This window comes from Lynx rufus, unplaced genomic scaffold (genome assembly GCF_022079265.1).
Source record: "Lynx rufus isolate CCGP_SWC_20201006 ecotype Redwood Valley unplaced genomic scaffold, mLynRuf1.p SCAF_1, whole genome shotgun sequence".
Taxonomy (NCBI): Eukaryota; Metazoa; Chordata; class Mammalia; order Carnivora; family Felidae; genus Lynx; species Lynx rufus.
The window spans coordinates 73,860,961-73,879,906 of NW_025814823.1; the positions used below are offsets into that span (position 1 = coordinate 73,860,961).

The 18,946-nt window shown below is 39.1% G+C and overlaps 1 protein-coding gene across 1 annotated transcript; it reads left to right on the forward strand.

Annotated features, from left to right (window-relative positions):
• Positions 1 to 1,456: 1,456 nt before the first annotated feature.
• On the forward strand, positions 1,457 to 18,640 carry LOC124516167 (putative methyltransferase-like protein 21E). Its single transcript, XM_047085401.1, has 4 exons — positions 1,457 to 1,526; positions 12,173 to 12,336; positions 13,477 to 13,594; positions 17,825 to 18,640. Exons 1-4 carry the CDS (start codon positions 1,457 to 1,459, stop codon positions 18,262 to 18,264), a joined length of 792 nt encoding a protein of 263 aa, XP_046941357.1. The 3' UTR covers positions 18,265 to 18,640.
• The last annotated feature ends 306 nt before the right edge of the window (positions 18,641 to 18,946 follow it).

An 18,946-nucleotide genomic window follows, 5' to 3' on the forward strand; every position in this document is an offset into this window, starting at 1 on the left:
CGCATGGAATGTTCCTGCTGTTCTTCAGCCCCCTTGTTTACAGGCATTCCAGCCTCCTTGCTGTATACCCAGAGGCTCCCAAAGCCGCAGCTGTCAGGATTCTAATCCCTTCCACAAGGACTCGCTGCCAGTGTATACAGTAGCAAACTGCGTGCTTCTGGGCTCGCCTTTCATGCATCCTCAGTGGTCTCTCCAGCAAAACAAAAGTTGTGGATGATACTTTTTAAACTTCTAGAAACTCAGCCCACCTGTTTAGGTATGTCTGGATTTCACATTTATTTTTTTTTAAAAATTTTTTTTCCAACGTTTATTTATTTTTGGGACAGAGAGAGACAGAGCATGAACGGGGGAGGGGCAGAGAGAGAGGGAGACACAGAATCGGAAACAGGCTCCAGGCTCTGAGCCATCAGCCCAGAGCCCGACGCGGGGCTCGAACTCACGGACCGCGAGATCGTGACCTGGCTGAAGTCGGACGCTTAACCGACTGCGCCACCCAGGCGCCCCTGGATTTCACATTTAATAAATGTTGAGCTTTAGGCAGACACGTGTAATAAACACTGCGTCTTTTAGTGGAAGAGGAACGAAGTCGGGGACAGAACGTGTGGCCACTGTTGCTGTTGTTTCACCAGCGATCGCGGGGATGTCATTTGACTTTTTGTTTTCTTTGTCAACTGTAGGGAAAATAATTGGTCTTCTAACTTATTGAGGCATACTGCAAAGAAAAATGTGGTGGCTGTGAAAAGTGATTGGGGATCCCCGGAAGAACGGAGTGCTGTATAACTCCATGGTATTACAGGGATTATGTATGATAGGAGCCAAAACTGAGATGAAAAACATCAAATCATTTCTTCCCTAAATTGGAATAACAGCTTGTTTCAGCTTGTTCACAGGATATGCTCTATTTGAGAGGCACAGAATAATTAATTTTAAACATATTTGGTTCTTCAAAGTAGAAGCTACTTAAAAAGCCCATTTGGTGGTTGAGCTATTAGAACCTGGGTACTTCCTACTAATACAGTGATGGAAACAAGTGAACTTTATATCTACTGCTGTTTCAGATGAAAACTGTGGTTTTCACTACACTGAACAAAATCCATTTTCTCCCAATGTTTTAATCACCTCTTAAATGTTAAGATTGCTATCTGACCAGTCAGTATAAAGATGATGCCTTTTTTTGTGATAGCTAAGGTAGTCCCTGGTGAAGGATGTTTTCTTTCTCCAGTAGCTTCTGAAACTTCTGACTCTTCTCTGTCCGAATTTTTATTTGTATTGCATAGATTGTGTTTTGGTGGTCTATCTTAAATCCTGATTTATCAATATATGAAATTTTAATTGAATTTTCTATACTAGATTTGATGTTACTTAAGCTTTATTAGGTAAATATAAAAGCACTTAACACACTTTTGAATTATTACCATTTGATATTTTATTATATTATTTGCCTAGTTTTCAAGAAATGATCAAGAAAACGTCAATATATAGCCATCCATTAGTTCATCACTTAATGGATTCAGGAACTCAAAAAGGTAAATTATTTTATGTTTCTTTATGTAATTTAGCCAATTCTAAGAAGAGAAACAACTAATAGAATATAAGTGCTTACGTTTGTGGTATTTACTAATGTCTTGCCTTTTTTGTTTTAAGTTTATTTATTTATTTATGAGAGAGAGAATCCCAAGCAGGCTCCACGCCCAGTGTGGAGCCCAGTGCGGGGCTTGATCTCATGACTATGAGATCATGACCTGGCCCCAAATCAAGGGTTGGATACTTAACTGACTGAGCCACCCAGGCACCCCAGCATCTTTTTTTTTTTTTTTTTTTTAAGTTTATTTTTGAGAGAGAGAGGCAGGGAGGGGTAGAGAGACAGGGAGAGAGGATCCAAGCGGCCTCTGCACTGTCAGTGTGGAGCCCGACTCAGGGCTCGAACTCACAAACCATGAGATCATGACCTAAGCTGAAATCAAGGGTCAGTTGCTTAACTGACTGAGCCACCCAGGCACCCCAGTGTTCCCTAATGTCTTAAAGAGAACTAGGACTTATCAATTGCATATTGTATCTTGGCTTGTATTTGCTAACCTGAAAAAATCTATAATAATGTGTGATGTCTACTGCTGTACCTATGGTCCTGATGATATGTTATAGATAATTTTGACAGACAAATTAGATATATAGACTTGCTAAGTACTTGGAGTCTTTTTCAAATACGAAAAAGTAGAATAAATTTTTCCTCACGTGCTACACACTAAATACATGACTGTGATTTCTAAGTTATTTCTTTTTAGATAGGAGGAGAGATAAAAGTAGTTTTAGGTAGGGCTGCAAGTTTTTATAAATGCCTGCATGAAAGGTGATTTAGACTTACAGAAAAACATTTTAAGTCTGTGTTTATGGTTCCTCTGATGTATTAATTAGAGAAAAGTACATCATGCAATTTGATCTCTGAGGATAGAGGAATTTAAGTTTGAATTCTGCTGCAATAGTAGTTATTTGAAATTGATTTTTACATCATTTTAAGTATCAAGAGTGACTTTTCATGGGTTGTGTAATGCAACTGTCCCCATTGCCTTGAGATAAAAGTGCAGACAGACACTCTTGACTGCCTTGGAGGAGTGACTACTATGTTTTTGTAGAACATTTGTCATACAAATTTAATTATCTTGGCTTCTTTCTTCTTCTCTCTCCTTTGTCTATACACTGTGGAAGTTTTCTATGAAATGTAGTTCTGCTTTTTTAATTTTTCCTTTTTTAGGCATACCAGGTGGCCTCTACCTAGGTGAGCATATCTTTAGGCCAAGAGAGCTGGGTGGGTGCCCAGTGTTGGCAGCCTACGTGGCTTCTACACAAACAGTTTTACTGTAGTGATTTTTGCAAACCTAAACATTTAAAGTCATGATCACTTGGAAAATCCAGCCATTTAGGTGATTTGAATGAAGATGCGATTTCTGTGCAGTTTATGAATAAAATTTCGTCATTATCATTATCATTAGTAACAATACTTGGTTTCAACTGTGCATACAATAATTTGGCAAGTTACAAAGGAAGTGGAAGGGGTTCAAGGTAAGGTTGAGACAGAACTAGTATTAAAATATTTTATAACATGAGAAAACACACCCCATAATCATCTACAGAGCCAATTAAAGCTTTAAAAATATGTTCACAGGCAGAGTAAGTGTGTGCTGCTGGGGCATGAGAATCAGATGGCATTTTGTTGGAAAGACTTCCACTAACCAGTGGAACACTCACTTCTTGGGTGCTAAAGGATATTGACTTTCCCTGTCCTCACTCTTAAACTTAAGTGTCTTGTGCTTGGAAAAGATGGAGCAAACCCATAGCCCAGTTCTTCTATTTTGCCACTGTCCTGAAGGTCCAAGAATTCTAGGATGTCACCTAAATTATACACAGATTAAAGTTAGGACTGTGGTAGATCCTAAAACATCCTCTATCTGGTTTCTAATGCTACATCAAGAGTCCAAGCCGCGTAACACCTCATCCACATTAACTTTTCAAAATATCTTATGTTGCCTACCTCTCAACAGCCACTCTCCAGCTGTTAGCCCGCATAGCAATGTGTTACAAAATAGTCTTGGAACAGGTTAGTCCTAACCCAAGGCTCAGTGATTTCTGTGCACGACTCCCAAATCAGCCTTACTGCCGTATCAGATCAGAGCAGATACCAAAATGGGATTAAATGTTGCAGGAGATTTACCAGGGGAAGTGTTTGTGGAGAATAAGGAAGGAAGGAACAGAAGTGGGCAGGGGGAAGCCATCAGATCACGGTGCAGGTCTGACGTGTTCGAGAGGAGAGGGAGCGAGGCACCCACTAGGTACAGGTCATCTGTGGAATGGGAGCGGGCTGGCTTTAGCGGGTAGCCCCAAGGGGAGACATGGCTTCTGAGGGACACAGCGGGAGCTGTCAGGCAGCTATGGTCCCGGCGGCAGGCTCCCTTAGTCTGAACAACACAGCTCTGTGGCTAGCATGTCCTACTGCAGGATAATCTGCATGATTTTTTTGCCTTTTGCAGATTTACACCCCCACCCAACCTATCTTTTCTGTCTCAGTTTATGGCAACATCATTCCCTGGCTACCCAGAAATCTGGAATCAGCCTGGTCCTTCCTTATACCCTTCATCACTATCTCCCATCAATTTTACCGACTCCTGTTTCCCGACTCCTCATGCCCCCTGACAGCGTCAGTCACCTTGATTCAGGTGTTTATTATTTCTTCTCATGACTGTCATAGCTGTCTTCCACCTGGCTGCCCCTACTCTAGGCCAGCTCCCCCTCCTTATCTTCTGTACATCTTTCTTTATAGCTGCAGGATCTTTTCAAAAATTCAAATCTTGTCACATTTGCCTTGTGCTTAAAATTCCTCAGTGTCTCATTCTTTTCAATAGGACAAAATCAAGACTTCTTAGCATGACCTAAGAATTTTATTTCCTGCTACCCCCCGCCCCCCACCCCCACTCATCCTACATTTTAGTTCTCAGAGTTTCCTAAACCGGAAAATTGGTCAAGAGTCTTTGCCAATGGGCCTTTGCACATGTTGTTTTCTCTGCATGACGTCTTGCCCTCTCTCATTTGACTCCAGGACTCATAATCATCAGGGCTCAGGTCCTGCTTTCCTGAGCTTTCTCTTTCTATTTTTGAGTGAACTAGTTAGATCTCTATTATAACAGGTGTGTGTTACCCTATCTTTATATTCATAGTGCCCAGGTACTCAGTAAAATGAGTGGATGAATGAATTAGCTCTAACTGGGGCTATTGGCTGGACTTACAGTTTGCTCATTAGGAATGATCTGTTTCTGGTCCCCAGTCAGTTGATTCTTTTCAGAACCAAGTATACTGTATTCTGTAGGGATATCAGGTGAAAACCTTCCACAAGCATCTTTATAAATCTTTCCAGAGTTGGGTCAATGGCTTTTATAAGCCACATTACCTTAATATATAAAGAAGAAAGTTTTAGTAATTGTATTGCTGTTTAGGGGACATATCAAACTATAGTCTGAGGTGATAAATTTTACGTAGTAGGGGGAGTACGACCGCACATATAATTACTAATGTGAGAAATCATTCATAAGCAGCCTGAACAACTATTTGCTAAACTGACACATCCTCCACGTGTTGAATAAACATAACTCTTAAATAACAGTCTGCCTCAGACGTCTTCAGAACACCAGAGTGAGTGTCACGTTTGCATGTCCATTGCTACCCTCGAGGGGAGGATCTACCACAACTTCTACAGCTCGCGAAAGCAGGCTTGGCTCCTGGACCCAGTGTCTCCCTAGTTCAACTCTTGCGGCTCTTGCCAGGATCATTGCAATCGTGTTCTACTAATCAGCTTCCACCTAGCCTTCACTGCTGCTGTCAGAGCTAAATTTGCTCCTGTCAATTCCTGCCACAGCTCCTCACCTGAGAAGCACACACTTGTTCCCTTTGTCCCCACAAGTCCAACCCCAACCTGTCCCTGCAACCACTTATTTTCTACAGCACCCCAACATGCACCTTTTACACCAACTCTGGGGGGCTTTTGACCACTCCCCGGGCACTTTCCTCTCCCTTGACCTTGCTTCCTCCCTTCTCTGCCTGGCCACCTACCTCTTCCCTCCTCCTTGAGAACAGCTTCTCCAGATTCGCCCACTACTGGTGCTTCCCAGAGCACTTTAGAAATACTTTTTATTGTGCTTGTCACACTTCATTCACATTTGTTTAGGTGTCTGTCCCCATGGGGATCCCAGCAAGCAAACTTTGAGTACAACTAATTTTGGTTCTTTTTTTCCTTTCCATTTGCATGCTGAGCCATCTAGTAAAGGGCGAATTGTCTTTCTTCTGTAAATGTAACCTCATCTGATCCACTGCATCAAAGTGACCGCCTCTGTATATTCTTGAAACTAAGCAGAACTCCAGACAAAAAATATTTGTGAAATCTTCTCGGGGATTAGTTTTAACATCAGGCCCAAGACCTTGACATTGCTGAGACATCCAGAATTCTTTCAGGTTAGCCTGTGACCATTTACTAATTGGAAAATAAAATCTTTAACATCTTTTTTTTTTTTTAATCTCTAGCTATTTCTAAAAAGCACATGACATTCACCTTTGAATAGAAGATTCAGTTGAATGACAAGGCTCTTTCATTTAGTAGAGGGGTTTTTACTTTAAATTTTGCTGACGGGTTTTCATGACAACCCTTAAATGGAAGCTTAAATTCACCTGTCAGAGCTATTAAAGGCATTTTTTTTGGGGGGGGGGAGGTTGTACTTCTGTGATCTGACCCTTCCATTTATTACTGTTGTTATTGACCTTAAAAGTATAAAAGAGAAGAATCTAGACAGAGCTCCTGTTTTTGAAGGCTTACTACAATCCAGTCTCTGAAGTGAATTTTCCTCTTAAGAAAAGCATCATCATAATGTAGCAGAATTCTGCTAATTTTCACTTCATACTTGAAACACCTTTAATTCTCAGGAGAACAAGAGCACCTGGTAGATTTTATTCGCTGTCAGCAAAGATTTTAATAGCAGGAAAATGGTGCTTAAGACTTTTTTGTATCAAAGAGCATTCAAATAGGTAAGCCTGAAATAGCAACATAGTTAATTGTAATGCTGTCTTAATTATGTTTTATTTATAATTTGTTTTGATATTTCTTTCAATATTAAATTCATTAATAATACTCTTAAGATTATAGTAGATAACTTTTATCTAAAAGTAAAGATAATCAGAAGCTTTCTGCTTTTCGTATCGGAAAGTCAAGATTCAACATTTTGTGTAACATGACTCAGTTTTAGTTACTTGTCCCAGGGCCTAAGTGCTAGGTAACAAGGGGAGAATATGTGTGGAAAAAATATTCTTCAGAAATATAAATTAGAATTCCATTGTATGATAACGATACTACTTTTTGGAAAAAATTTCTCTTCAAATCTTAACTAAAGGCCAAAGAATATCTATTGATTCATTAATCTTCTTAAGATTCATTCCCATATTCAACAAATAACTAAGCATTCATTTTATTTTATTAAAAATTGTTTTTAAACGTTTATTTTTGAGAGAGAGAGAGCGCGCGTGAGCGCATGAGAGAGCGGGGAAGGGGCAGAGAGAGACACACAGAATCTGAAGCAGGCTCCAGGCTCTGAGCTGTCAGCACACAGCCCGATTCAGGGCTCGAACCCAGGAACCGTGAGATCATGACCTGAGATGAAGTCGGACACTCAATGGACTGAGCCACCCAGGCGCCACATAAGCATGTATTTTAAAAAACATATTCTTTGAATATTATGTTTGCAGGATAGATTTCTCCTTTTTATTACAAGTTTTATGTAAGAATGCCCTTATAACTAACGCAGCTCTTTCCACTGGATTTCAGTTCAGAGGCTCTTGTCATCAAAGCGGTGATATTGCTAAAACTTAATATTAAACATGTCTTTTGATTTAAATAAATAACTACTGTTAAAATTGTTATTTAAATCTTTAAATAGAAGTTTATGCTGAAAAACAGCAAAGTTTTAAGATAGAAATAACTGCATGTGTGTGGGTGGGTGTATTTGCTTTTTTTTTTTTTTAACATTTACTCAGTTTTGATAAACAGAGAGACAGAGCATGAGCGGGGGAGGGGCAGAGAGAGAAGAAGACACAAAATCCAAAGTAGGCTTCAGGCTCTGAGCTGTCAGCACAGAGCCTGACATGGGGCTCGAACTCAACAGTGAGATCATGACCTGAGTGGAAGTCAGACTCTTAACTGACTGAGCCACCCAGGTGTCCCAACTTTTAAAATCCTACATATTACATCTAGACAAATTATTTTAAAGAGCCAAATTTGGTACATTGTAGTTTCGTGTTATAAATTATACTAAATTTTTCTGAGACTTACTTCTTAAGGAATGCTTATAGTATTTGTATATTATTTAAATGTAGAAGAGAATATTAATATAAAACATTATCAATTAAATTTTATTCAACCTGACAATATTTTCTGTATGATACATAGCATCCTAGGTATATAATTAATTTTGAATGACCACATATGGGTAGAGTTGTACTCTTTTAAGTATATAAGCAATTAATAGTGGCTATTGTTTCATTAATCTCTTTGGAGATCCTTTATTTTGGAAAGTGTAAATAATTTGATTATAATAATATATTCACATCTATATTTTTAGATCTCACTTCTTTATGAAGATAAAGTTGTAGTCATTCTTAAAAAAATGACTAGTTTTGTTTATTTAGAAAGACTGTAAAAAACAGGAATCATTTGCTATTACACTCTTGTTAGGACAGCAGCACTAATCTGGTCTACTAACCTTTAAAAGAAAGTGCAACGTCAGAGATGTCAGGCTGTAGCAGTAAATATTCACTGGCAAAGTTTTTATATCAAAGATTGGAACTTTAGGAGACACTCCTGGGATTTAGTGTACTCTAACATCTATTAATCCCTGATACCTTGGGTAACTTCTCAGAAAGCACTGCATTTACAGAGAGTATGCTAGGAGGTCCAAGAAGGCACATTCAGCTAAAGGTCAGGGAAGCAATTAATGTTCTCTGCTTTTCCCTAAAGAACATCCACAGCAAATCTGCCTCCTTCCCTACCCCATTTTAGCAAGGCATGTGAATATAATGAGATGAAAGTTAAAGTTCAAGAAAAGCATATTACCAACATTATTTGGTTCTTAGAGTCCTTCTTGCATGTGAATGCATGCCATCATTGAAAAAGTGCAGTGCGATTGATTACAAGGGTGGCTTTTACTACAAGTATTGGTTTTTCATTTCTTAAGTTTTTCTAGATCTCTGCCAAGGGTCAGTGTTTGTGGTGCTGTAGACTGGAGTGTAGACTGGGTCCTTCCTATAGTGTGCTGTTAAGTTAGAGTGTTTTGGGGGTGATACCTGGTTCTGTGTGGATCCTTGGAAGGACTCTACTGAAGGATCACAGAATTTAGGACGGGAAATCATGTTGACAGGAAGTCCTTCCTGTGACTGTGGCCTCTGAAGAAAGTTTTCAACAATGTCAAACTTGATCTACCTCCATCTTGCCATTCTGCTCCCCGAACACTAGGGAATGATGTTACTGAAGCTAAGAGGACAGAGCTGGCAATAACATCTTCTCTTAGGACTCAGGGACTCAAGACTCTCACTTCTATTCTTGCCTCAGTGCAATGGAGAAGTTTGAAAGCCACTTGAGGCTTTCACATACTCTTGAGTCCAGAATTTTTAAGACTGGCACTGGGGCCATGTATGTATTTGCATATTTTCACCTTTGCTAAAATTTTGGAACACATTTTAAAAATAGAAGTTTGCTCACCATGAAGCTTACTTTTAGGAATAATAGACACAAAAATTGGTGTCAGATTTTGGCTTAATATTGAGAAGAATTTTCAATAGTCACATTTTCTAAATGCACCTCGTGAAGTAGCACATTTATCTTCATTGGAAATGCTGAAAGAGGTTGCACAAGCGGACTATGTAGTTTACACCCAACAGGAACATGAGGTTCCCAAATTAGGTGTAAGGTTCGGCTAGAAGGTATCTGAGGTGTTTTCCATCTTGACATTCTAGGATTCTGTGACATTTTAATTTTGAGTGGTGCATCTGTTTTAAAACTTTGAATAGTTGCAATGTTGGAAACTGTGAAAGTTTTTAACTTTTTGAGATTTGGGAAATAAATTTTCTAGCAGGAGCTTATTTTCTATGAAGACCAGAAAGAGAAGTTTTTATACTGCTCCCAGTTTTTTGGAAATACTTGTATTTGTTATTTGTTTATTTACTTGCTTATTTTTGGATCTCAGGACTGAGGTGTGAGTTAATCATCCCCATCAGGTCATGATGCACTCTCATCAGGCAAGACTCCACTGTTGTATGTATATCTGTCTGTATGTTCCTTCCTTCCTTCCTTCCTTCCTTCCTTCCTTCCTCCCCTCCCTCCCTCCCTCCCCTCCCCTCCCCTCCTCCCCTCCCCTCCTCCCCTCCCCCTTCCCTTCTCCTCCCTCCCTCCCCTCCCCTCCCCTCCTCCCCTCCCCTCCTCCCCTCCCCCTTCCCTTCTCCTCCCCTCCTCCCCTCCCCCTTCCCTTCTCCTCCCCTCCTCCCCTCCCCCTTCCCTTCTCCTCCCCTCCTCCCCTCCCCCTTCCCTTCTCCTCCCCTCCTCCCCTCCCCCTCCCCCTTCCCTTCTCCTCCCCTCCTCCCCTCCCCCTCCCCCTCCCTCCTCCTTCCCCGCCACCCCCCTCCCCTCCCTTCCTTCCCTCCCCTCCCCTCCCCTCTCCTCCTCTTCCCTCCCCTCCCCTCCCCTCCTTCTTCTTTTACCTGTTAAGAACTATGTTGAAGAGAACTAGACCCGGATTCAGTGCTGAGGTGGGGGAAGTGGCCAGAAGGACTAGCCAGACTCAAAAGCACAGAAACAAGACTTGAAAAGTCAATGGAATTTAACGATTGGTATAAGAAATAAATAGCTTCTCCGTTAATGCAAATCATAGATCAAAGGTTAAACTTAAGACAGTTCCTTTGTGAAGACATCCCTTAGTAACCACCACCATGGTGAGTTACCCCTTCTTTATTTAACTCTGGAATTTTCTTTTATTCCCCAGCTTTACTGAGGCATAATCGACTATTAAATAGAGGTTATATACATTTAAGATGTATGATTGATGTTTTGAGATATATATATGTATACATATATATACATACACACACCCTTATATATTATATATATGTATAGATATATATTATATATATGTATGTATATATGTATATATATTACATATATGTAAAATAGATATATATGTCTATATGTATAGATATATAGAAATGAACATGACAAGCTAATTAACATATCCATCACTTCACGTTGTTACTGTTTTTCTTTTTATAAGAACACTTAAGATCTACTCTCTTAGCAAATTTCAAGTATACATTATTATTAACTGTAGTCACCATGCTCTACATTGGATCTCTAGAACTATTCATCTTGCATAAAGGAAACTTTGTACCCTTTGACCACTATCTCCCCCTTGCCCCTAGCCCTGCCCCTGGCAATCACCGTTCTACTCTCTGCTTCTATGAGGAAGTATAGAATTTTCTGTCTGGTACCTCACAATCCAGTATTTTTGTTTACATGGTGATCTTGTTATATTATTAGTTTCATGACCAAAGTACAATAACAGTTATAATAATGATAATAATTTATCAAGCTTTAGGTAGCAGTCAAGGTGCTAAGCACTTTACATGAATCATCTTATTTAAAGCTCCCAACACTATTTGATGTAGATTCTTCTGTCACGTTTTACAAATAAGGAAATAGAGACTTAGAGGTGTGTATCTTGCTCCGTAACTAATTTGTTAAGTTCTTAGAGATGGCTAGTTTTTAAAAGTTACATTATAGCTTTTTAGGAGTAGAGAAGGAGCTTTGGAGCCACCAAAAGAATTCAGATTTAGCTCCTTCATTTACAAGTTGCATGAGCTTGGTCAAGTTAATAAAGCTCTCTGAATTTTAGTTTTGTTATCTGTAAAAGTACAAAGAATAATGCCTTACCTCACAAAACTGTTGCAAAAATTACATGAAATAAAAGAAATTACATGAAGTAACATATATAATATATTTAACATGGTCTGGCATGTTTAAAATGTGCTCAGTAACTGGTGATGTTGCCTATGAACCTTATGCAGTGTCCTGGATATTAAGATGCCGTTAATTGCCCCAAAGTAATGTACTTAAAATAAGTAATAATAAAATAATACAAGGGTATATTGTTGGGTGGTATTGAATATCTTTTGTCATAAAGGGAATACTATGATGCATTTTTGAAATAGCTGCAATTGCATTGTGTAGCCAATATGAATAGTCAAGATCTTATGTTTCATCGCCAATCTTTCTCTTGTTTTAGATAAATAGATTGGTAGCCTTTGAAAATCATTGCTTTTTAAAAAAATATCAATTATTGTTTGTTTCACATGGCTTTGCAGAAATGAATAATGGTGATTTCAACTTTTGTGAAAATCAGAAAGCTGTGGACATATGAAATGTTAGCTTGTAGTATGAGTTATTTTAAAATAGTTCACCTTGCTATTATACTGCAGATAAGGTCAATGGATATTCAAAAGTAACTTAGAATAAGTAGAAATGCTACATTTCCATCAGTTCTTTTTCCTGGTTTTTACTAACACAACAATCACAACCATTAACTTCTTCTTTTCCTTTCAGAGAAGAGAGATGATGACAGCAAGAAAGTGGTTGCAGAGATCATGGCAAGATGTTTTGTTCCAAGTTTAATAACAACCACCTCCTGGGAGGGATTTCATTTTGTTGGTCATGAAATTCGAATTACTGAAGCCATGGATTCTTACGGTGCTGTCGTTTGGCCATCGGTATAATTTCACATAGAATTTGCTACCTTTCAATGGTTTTTCAGCCAGTTTTGTTCATTACTGTGTACTATTTGGAAGAAAGAAAATAGGTTCTATTGTTCTAGTTTATGACCTCAAACAGCACTAAAACTTGGGAAAACACTTCCAGCAATCAGTTCTATTTTTGACTTGAAGGGTTGATTGACAACAAGCACTGTTTACACTGCCAGTGTTTTGTGACCATTGGAGTTTACAATAGCAAACATTTTTATTTCCCATTAAAACTGGCTCCATTTGAGTTAAATAGTCATAATGAAATCCATTAGTCTCAACATGCAGAGTGTTCTAAAATGTCACCAATCCTTTACCAATTGTCCATGAAGGGGACAGACCACCCCCTACCACTGTCTGCCCCAATCCCACACACTTCTTTGAAATGACTATTATTATTAGAAGTTGCTTTCTTTGTTTTATTTTATTTTTTAAAAATGTTTATTTATTTTTGAGAGAGCACGAGTAGAGGAGGGGCAGAGAGAGAGAATCCCAAGCAGGCGTCACTGTCAGCACAGAGCCTGAAACGGGCCTTGAACCTACGAGCCATGATCATGACCTGAGCGGAAGTTGGTCATTCAACTGACTGAGCCACCCAGGCACCCCAGAAGTTGCTGTCTTTAAAGATAATCAGGGGCATCTGGGTGACTCAGCTGGTTGAGCATCTGACTTAGGCTCAGGTCATGATCTTGCAGTTCATGAGTTTGAGCCCCGTGTTGGGCTCTGTGCTGACAGCTCAGAGCCTGGAGCCTGCTTCAGATTCTGTGTCTCCCTCTCTCCACCCGCCCCCTTCTTCTGCTCTGTCTCTCTCTCAAAAATAAAAAGAAAAAATATTAAAAAAAATTTAAAGATAATCAAACCTACACAATTGAGTTCCATAGTTTCATTTCTCTTATCTCCCCAACAGTACCCAAGGACTTTTTCTAGCCTAAATATTGAACCTGTTGGAGGATGTACCTCTGTTGTGATGTGTACGTATACACACACATGTTCACACATGTACATACATATAGTATTAGTGTATATGGTGTATTTATCTAATAGACTTTAATTTCAGTTTCTGTTGTTACTTGCCGAGCACTTTTTTTTTTTTTTTTTTAACTTTCATAGGCCCTTGTTCTATGCTATTTTCTGGAAACAAATGTAAAGCACTATAATATGGTTGACAAAAATGTGATTGAAATTGGAGCTGGAACAGGGCTGGTCTCCATCGTGGCAAGTTTACTTGGTAAGTAAGGACTCTTGATTGAATGGGGTCAGAGAATTACATGATCAGATGCAATTACTTGCTTTTGCTGTCTAGTTTACTATAACCTAGGCTAATTTTTAGCTCCTTAATTGTTTGAATGGGCTTCATCAAGAAACACTGCCAATTTTATTTATTTATTTTTTTGTTTGTTTGTTTTGAGACAGAGACAGAGACAGCGAGTGGGGAGGGGCAGAGAGGGAGAGAGAGAATCTCAAGCAGGCTCTACACTGTCAGCGCAGAGTTTGATGTGGGGCTCGAACTCATGAAACCGCGAGATCATGACCTGAGCTGAAACCAAGAGCCAGACACTTAAGCGACTGAGTCACCCAGGCATTCTGAAACACTGCCAATTTTAAAGTCACCTTACTGGTTTCTTTCAGAATTTTCTGTGAAGTTGTATTAATTCTTCTCATGGAGAACCAAGTCACGAGTGTATTGTAACTGGGAGCTGTGTTCAGGCCTCCTGGCTGCTAGGGGAGTCATGTGGGATACAAGGCCCAGGGGGATGTCTTGCGCTGGCTCTGGCCATCTTTGTTTAAATGGTAGCCCTGTTTCAACATTCCTGAGCAGCCAGATATTCCTTTTGGGTTTTGGAGCCCTGTGCTTTCGTGAAAAAGCACCTGTTGGAAGAGAGAAGGAGTATTATCAATCATGTCTGCTTCTAATTTTAGGTGTTTCCCCTTGAATTTCTTTTCCCAGCTCATCTCTGTTCTTTTTCTGGGACCCCTTCTTCTCTTACCAGTGTTCCCTTGTCTCATGGAATGTGTGACAGTCTCTACATACGCCTGAGCCTGCTTCACTTCCTCTCTTGTTGTTACCTGTTGCATTGCCTCTGTTTAGCTGCCTTCTCTGATGGGTGCTCCCCAAGTCTGTCTTGCTTTTCTTGATCTTTAGAAGTGCACACCTGCCAGTCTACAATCTTGAGAGGAATTCAAAATTTAGCAATTTACAATTTTCTAAATGCTGGGGAAATATAGGACCCTTGAAGTCTTCCATATATATTTTAAAATTGCTTCTTCAGATATTGCTTTCTGAAGTCAGTATTCCATTTAGTATGGGTACTCAGAGGTACTACTGGATTTGTACCCAAAGGCTTCCTGATCAGGAGCACATTTGTGCTTCAGAAAGTCATTTGTTCCATTAAAAATAATTGGTCCTTTTAGGCTACTTGTATAACAACACAAATAACAAAAGATGGAGACAGATGGTGTTCTGCTCTCTAGACACAAAGATCTTCATAGTCAGGTAGTTCATATTCACTCTGGGAAGTTGGGGGTGGTGGTGGGAGGAGGTCTTCCTGATCTTGGGATTTTAAAGAGATTTGTTGAAAATGATAGACCCACCCACACTAGAATGTGACAATTCATATTTCTCTGATTCTACCAATGATACGCATGTTTCATATTTCCCACAAAACATAATCAATGGCCAGAGAAACTTGTCATCGTGACTAAGGAGTGGTTTCTTAACTGGTCTGGGCTGTGCTATACTTCTCTCCCAGTTCTGCTTTCTTATTTCTTACACCAGTCTTTTCTTGTCTGATGATGTGGAATTGGCCAGTCCCTAGATTTATTTACACGTTATATTCAGTCTCTGCTACTGCTCAAATTTTACTTTAAGGGCCAAATTTATTGGTTATTGGTTTTTACAATTTTGCCTCTTCCAATTTCTTCCTGAAAATGACCACTACTATTCGCTTTTCACTCAGAGGCTGTGCACATCTTCTTCATACGAGTATTCTGTCCTGCATCTGTGGTCCTTGGCTGTAGGAACACTATGTGTGTGTCAGGGCTAGGTTTTAAACATCTTTTGATGGGAAGATTCATATTTGTAAAGTGGTCAAGCTGAAACTTGGGCATAAACATGGATGTCATGACATTTCCAATGTAATTACATTAAAAATTCTTTCTGCACCTGAGTGCCTCCTGTTCAATGATAGAATGCCCATGTAATATACCCTCATTTCGGTTCACATGACTTGGGCTCAGCATTCTTTTAGCAAATAACCTATGTACTGAAATAACCTATTTCAGCAGTGACTTCTGATTTTTCCATTGAGGGTTCCAAATACTTTTTTCTTTAATTTTTATTATTTTATTTTTAATTTATTTATTTTTAAATTTACATCCAAGTTAGTTAGCATATAGTGTAACAATGATTTCAGGAGTATATTCCTTAATGTCCCTTACGCATTTAGCCCATCCCTCCTCCCACAACCCCTCCGGCAACCCTCTGTTTATTCTCCATATTTAAGAGTCTCTTATATTTTGTCTCCCTCCCTGTTTTTATATTATTTTTGCTTCCCTTCCCTTATGTTCATCTGTTTTGTATCTTAAATTCTTCATATGAATGAAGCCAAATGATATTTGTCTTTCTCTAATTTTGTTTGCATTAATACCCTCTAGTTTCATCCACACAGTTGCAAATGGCAAGATTTCATCCTTTTTGATTGATGAGTAATACTCCATTGTACATATATACCACATCTTCTTTATCCATTCATCCAACGATGGATATTTGGGCTCTTTCCATACTTTGGCTATTGTTTATAGTGCTGCTATAAACATGGGGGTGCATGTGTCCCTTCGAAACAGCACACCTGTATCCCATGGATAAATGCCTAGTAGTGCAATTGCTGGGTCGTAGGGTAGTTCTATTTTTAATTTTTTGAGGAGCCTCCATACTGTTTTCCAGAGTGGCTCCACCAGCTTGCATTCCCACCAGCAGTGCAAGAGATCCTCTCTCTCCGCATCCTTGCCAACATGTTGTTGCCTGAGTTGTTAATGTTAGCCATTCTGACAGGTGTGAGGTGGTATCTCATTGTGGTTTTGATTTGTATTTCCTTGTGGATGAGTGATGTGGAGCATTTTTTCATGTGTCGGCTGGCCATCTGGATGTCTTCTTTGGAGAAATGTCTATTCATGTCTTCTGACCATTTCTTCACTGGATTATTCACTGTTTGGGTATTGAGTTTGATAAGTTCTTTATAGATTTTGGATCCTAACCTTTTGTCTGATATGTCATTTGCAAATATCTTCTCCTATTCTGTCGGTTGCCTTTTAGTTTTGCTGATTGTTTCCTTGGCTGTGAGAGATTTTTTATTTTGATGAGGTCCCAATATTTCATTTTTGCTTTTGTTTCCCTTGCCTCTGGAGACGTGTTGAGTAAGAAGTTGCTACGGCCAGGATCAAAGAGGTTTTTGCCTGCTTTCTCCTTGAGGATTTTGATGGCTTCCTTACATTGTCTTACATTGAGGTCTTTCATCCATTTTGAGTTTATTTTGGTGTCTGGTGTAAGAAAGTGGTCCAGGTTCATTCTGCATGTCGCTATCCAGTTTTCCCAGCACCACTTGCTGAAGAGACTGTCTTTATTCCATTGGATATTCTTTCCTGCTTTGTCAAAGATTAGTTGGCCATACACTTGTGGGTCCATTTCTGGGTTTTCTATTCTGTTCCATTGATCTGAGTGCCTATTTTTGTGCCAGTACCATACTATCTTGATGATTACAGCTTTGTTATACAACTTGAAGTCTGGGATTGTGATGCTTCCAGCTTTGGTTTTCTTTTTCAAGATTGCTTGGCTATTCGGGGTCTTTTCTGGTTCCATACAAATTTTAGGATTATTTGTTCTAGCTCTGTGAGGAATGCTGGTGTTATTTTGATACGTATTGCATTGAATATGTAGATTGCTTCGGGTAGTGTTGACGTTTTATCAATATTTGTTTTTCCTATCCAGGAGCATGGAATCTTTTTTCCATTTTTTTGTGTCTTCTTCAATTTCTTTCATAAGCTTTCTATAGTTTTCAGTGTATAGATTTTTTATCTCTTTGGCTAGATTTATTCCTAGGTATTTTATGGTTTTTGATGCAGGAGTTTCCAAATCCTTTGACTTTTCCCTTTCTCTAGATTATTTTTCTCCTAGCGTATAGTAAATAGAAAATAACAACAGAAATAATAATAAAACAAAAACCCCAGGAGAACAGAAAATGCAATGGAGTGCAAAAGTACCATGGGAATCTAATTTTTTTTAAGGGGATGTATAAGGCTACTTTAGCATCTGTTTTGAAGAGATTTCCTTCCTGTGTGTAGTGACCAGTCTTTTCCGTGGGGTTAGCGATTGTGCAGAATTGTAAATGCATGTTGGCCTGAAACCTGATTGCTTTACCTTATCCCTCGAGGGTTACTTTTCCTACTGTTCTTTGTTTCATAGGTGCACATGTGACTGCCACAGATTTACCTGAATTACTTGGAAACCTGCAATATAATATTTCCCGAAACACCAAAATGAAATGTAAGCATTTGCCTCAGGTTAAAGAACTCTCCTGGGGTGTAGCTTTAGATGAGAACTTCCCCAGATCTTCCAACAATTTTGACTACATCCTGGCAGCTGATGTTGTCTACGCTCATCCTTTCCTGGAAGAACTCCTCATTACCTTTGACCATCTGTGCAAAGAAACTACCGTCATCCTCTGGGTCATGAAATTCAGGTTGGAGAAAGAAAATAAATTTGTAGATAGATTTAAGGAGTTATTTGACCTGGAGGAGATTTCCAGTTTCCCCAGCCTGAATATTAAGTTGTATAAAGCTGTGAAGAAAAGCCGGAGGAGTGCAAGGAAAGGAAAGGTGGTTTCCAGAAGAGTGTTCCTTTAAAGAAGACCCTGGATGATCTGATGTAGCAGTGACTTTCCCAAGTCACTTGCCTCATACACTTGCCTCACCCCAGACAGGAATTTTCCCACATATAGCACCTGAGTCTAGAAGATGGCTAAGCCGTACCGTGTGGTCATTGGTTAGGACACAGTCGACTTTTCTTATCCCTCAATAGCACCATTTATTATTATTATCATTTTATTAAATGGTACTATTGTTTTTAATGTGTAATTGTAGGATAATTTTTAATATCTCTAAAATGAACATTGCTATTGCTTTAGACATGAGCTTATCTGATTCTTTAGAAATAAAGAAATGGATTACAATGGGATCTGCAAGTAAATCTGAAAAGGCAGATACATAATATAATGGTAACTAGGAGATTAATTTTGTGGTTTTCCTTAGTGCCACCTTATAGGTGGTCGATGGTCTCTCCTTGGCAGGGTAGGCCTCGAGCACAGCCTCTGAAATCAATCATGCATGTGGAGCTGAGGTTACAGGCAAGGACATTTCATTCTAGTAAATGAAAAATGACTGGAGGCCAGCATTAACACAGTTGAGATTTTGGAGAAGTAATTGTTTAATTTTCAAGCCATGTACAGTTATGTTGTATCACAGAGAGAGAAATAAATATAAAAACTTTGGGTTGAAAATACACATGAAAAGATTTGGGCTCCTAAAC

Bases quoted from the DNA above. Each gene is read 5' to 3' on its own strand.
- LOC124516167 (XM_047085401.1), top strand. From the start codon at position 1,457: ATGATCAAGAAAACGTCAATATATAGCCATCCATTAGTTCATCACTTA. The intron at 12,337-13,476 runs GTATAATTTCAC...TAACTTTCATAG, and splicing joins GTGCTGTCGTTTGGCCATCG to GCCCTTGTTCTATGCTATTT. The intron at 13,595-17,824 runs GTAAGTAAGGAC...TTTGTTTCATAG, and splicing joins CATCGTGGCAAGTTTACTTG to GTGCACATGTGACTGCCACA.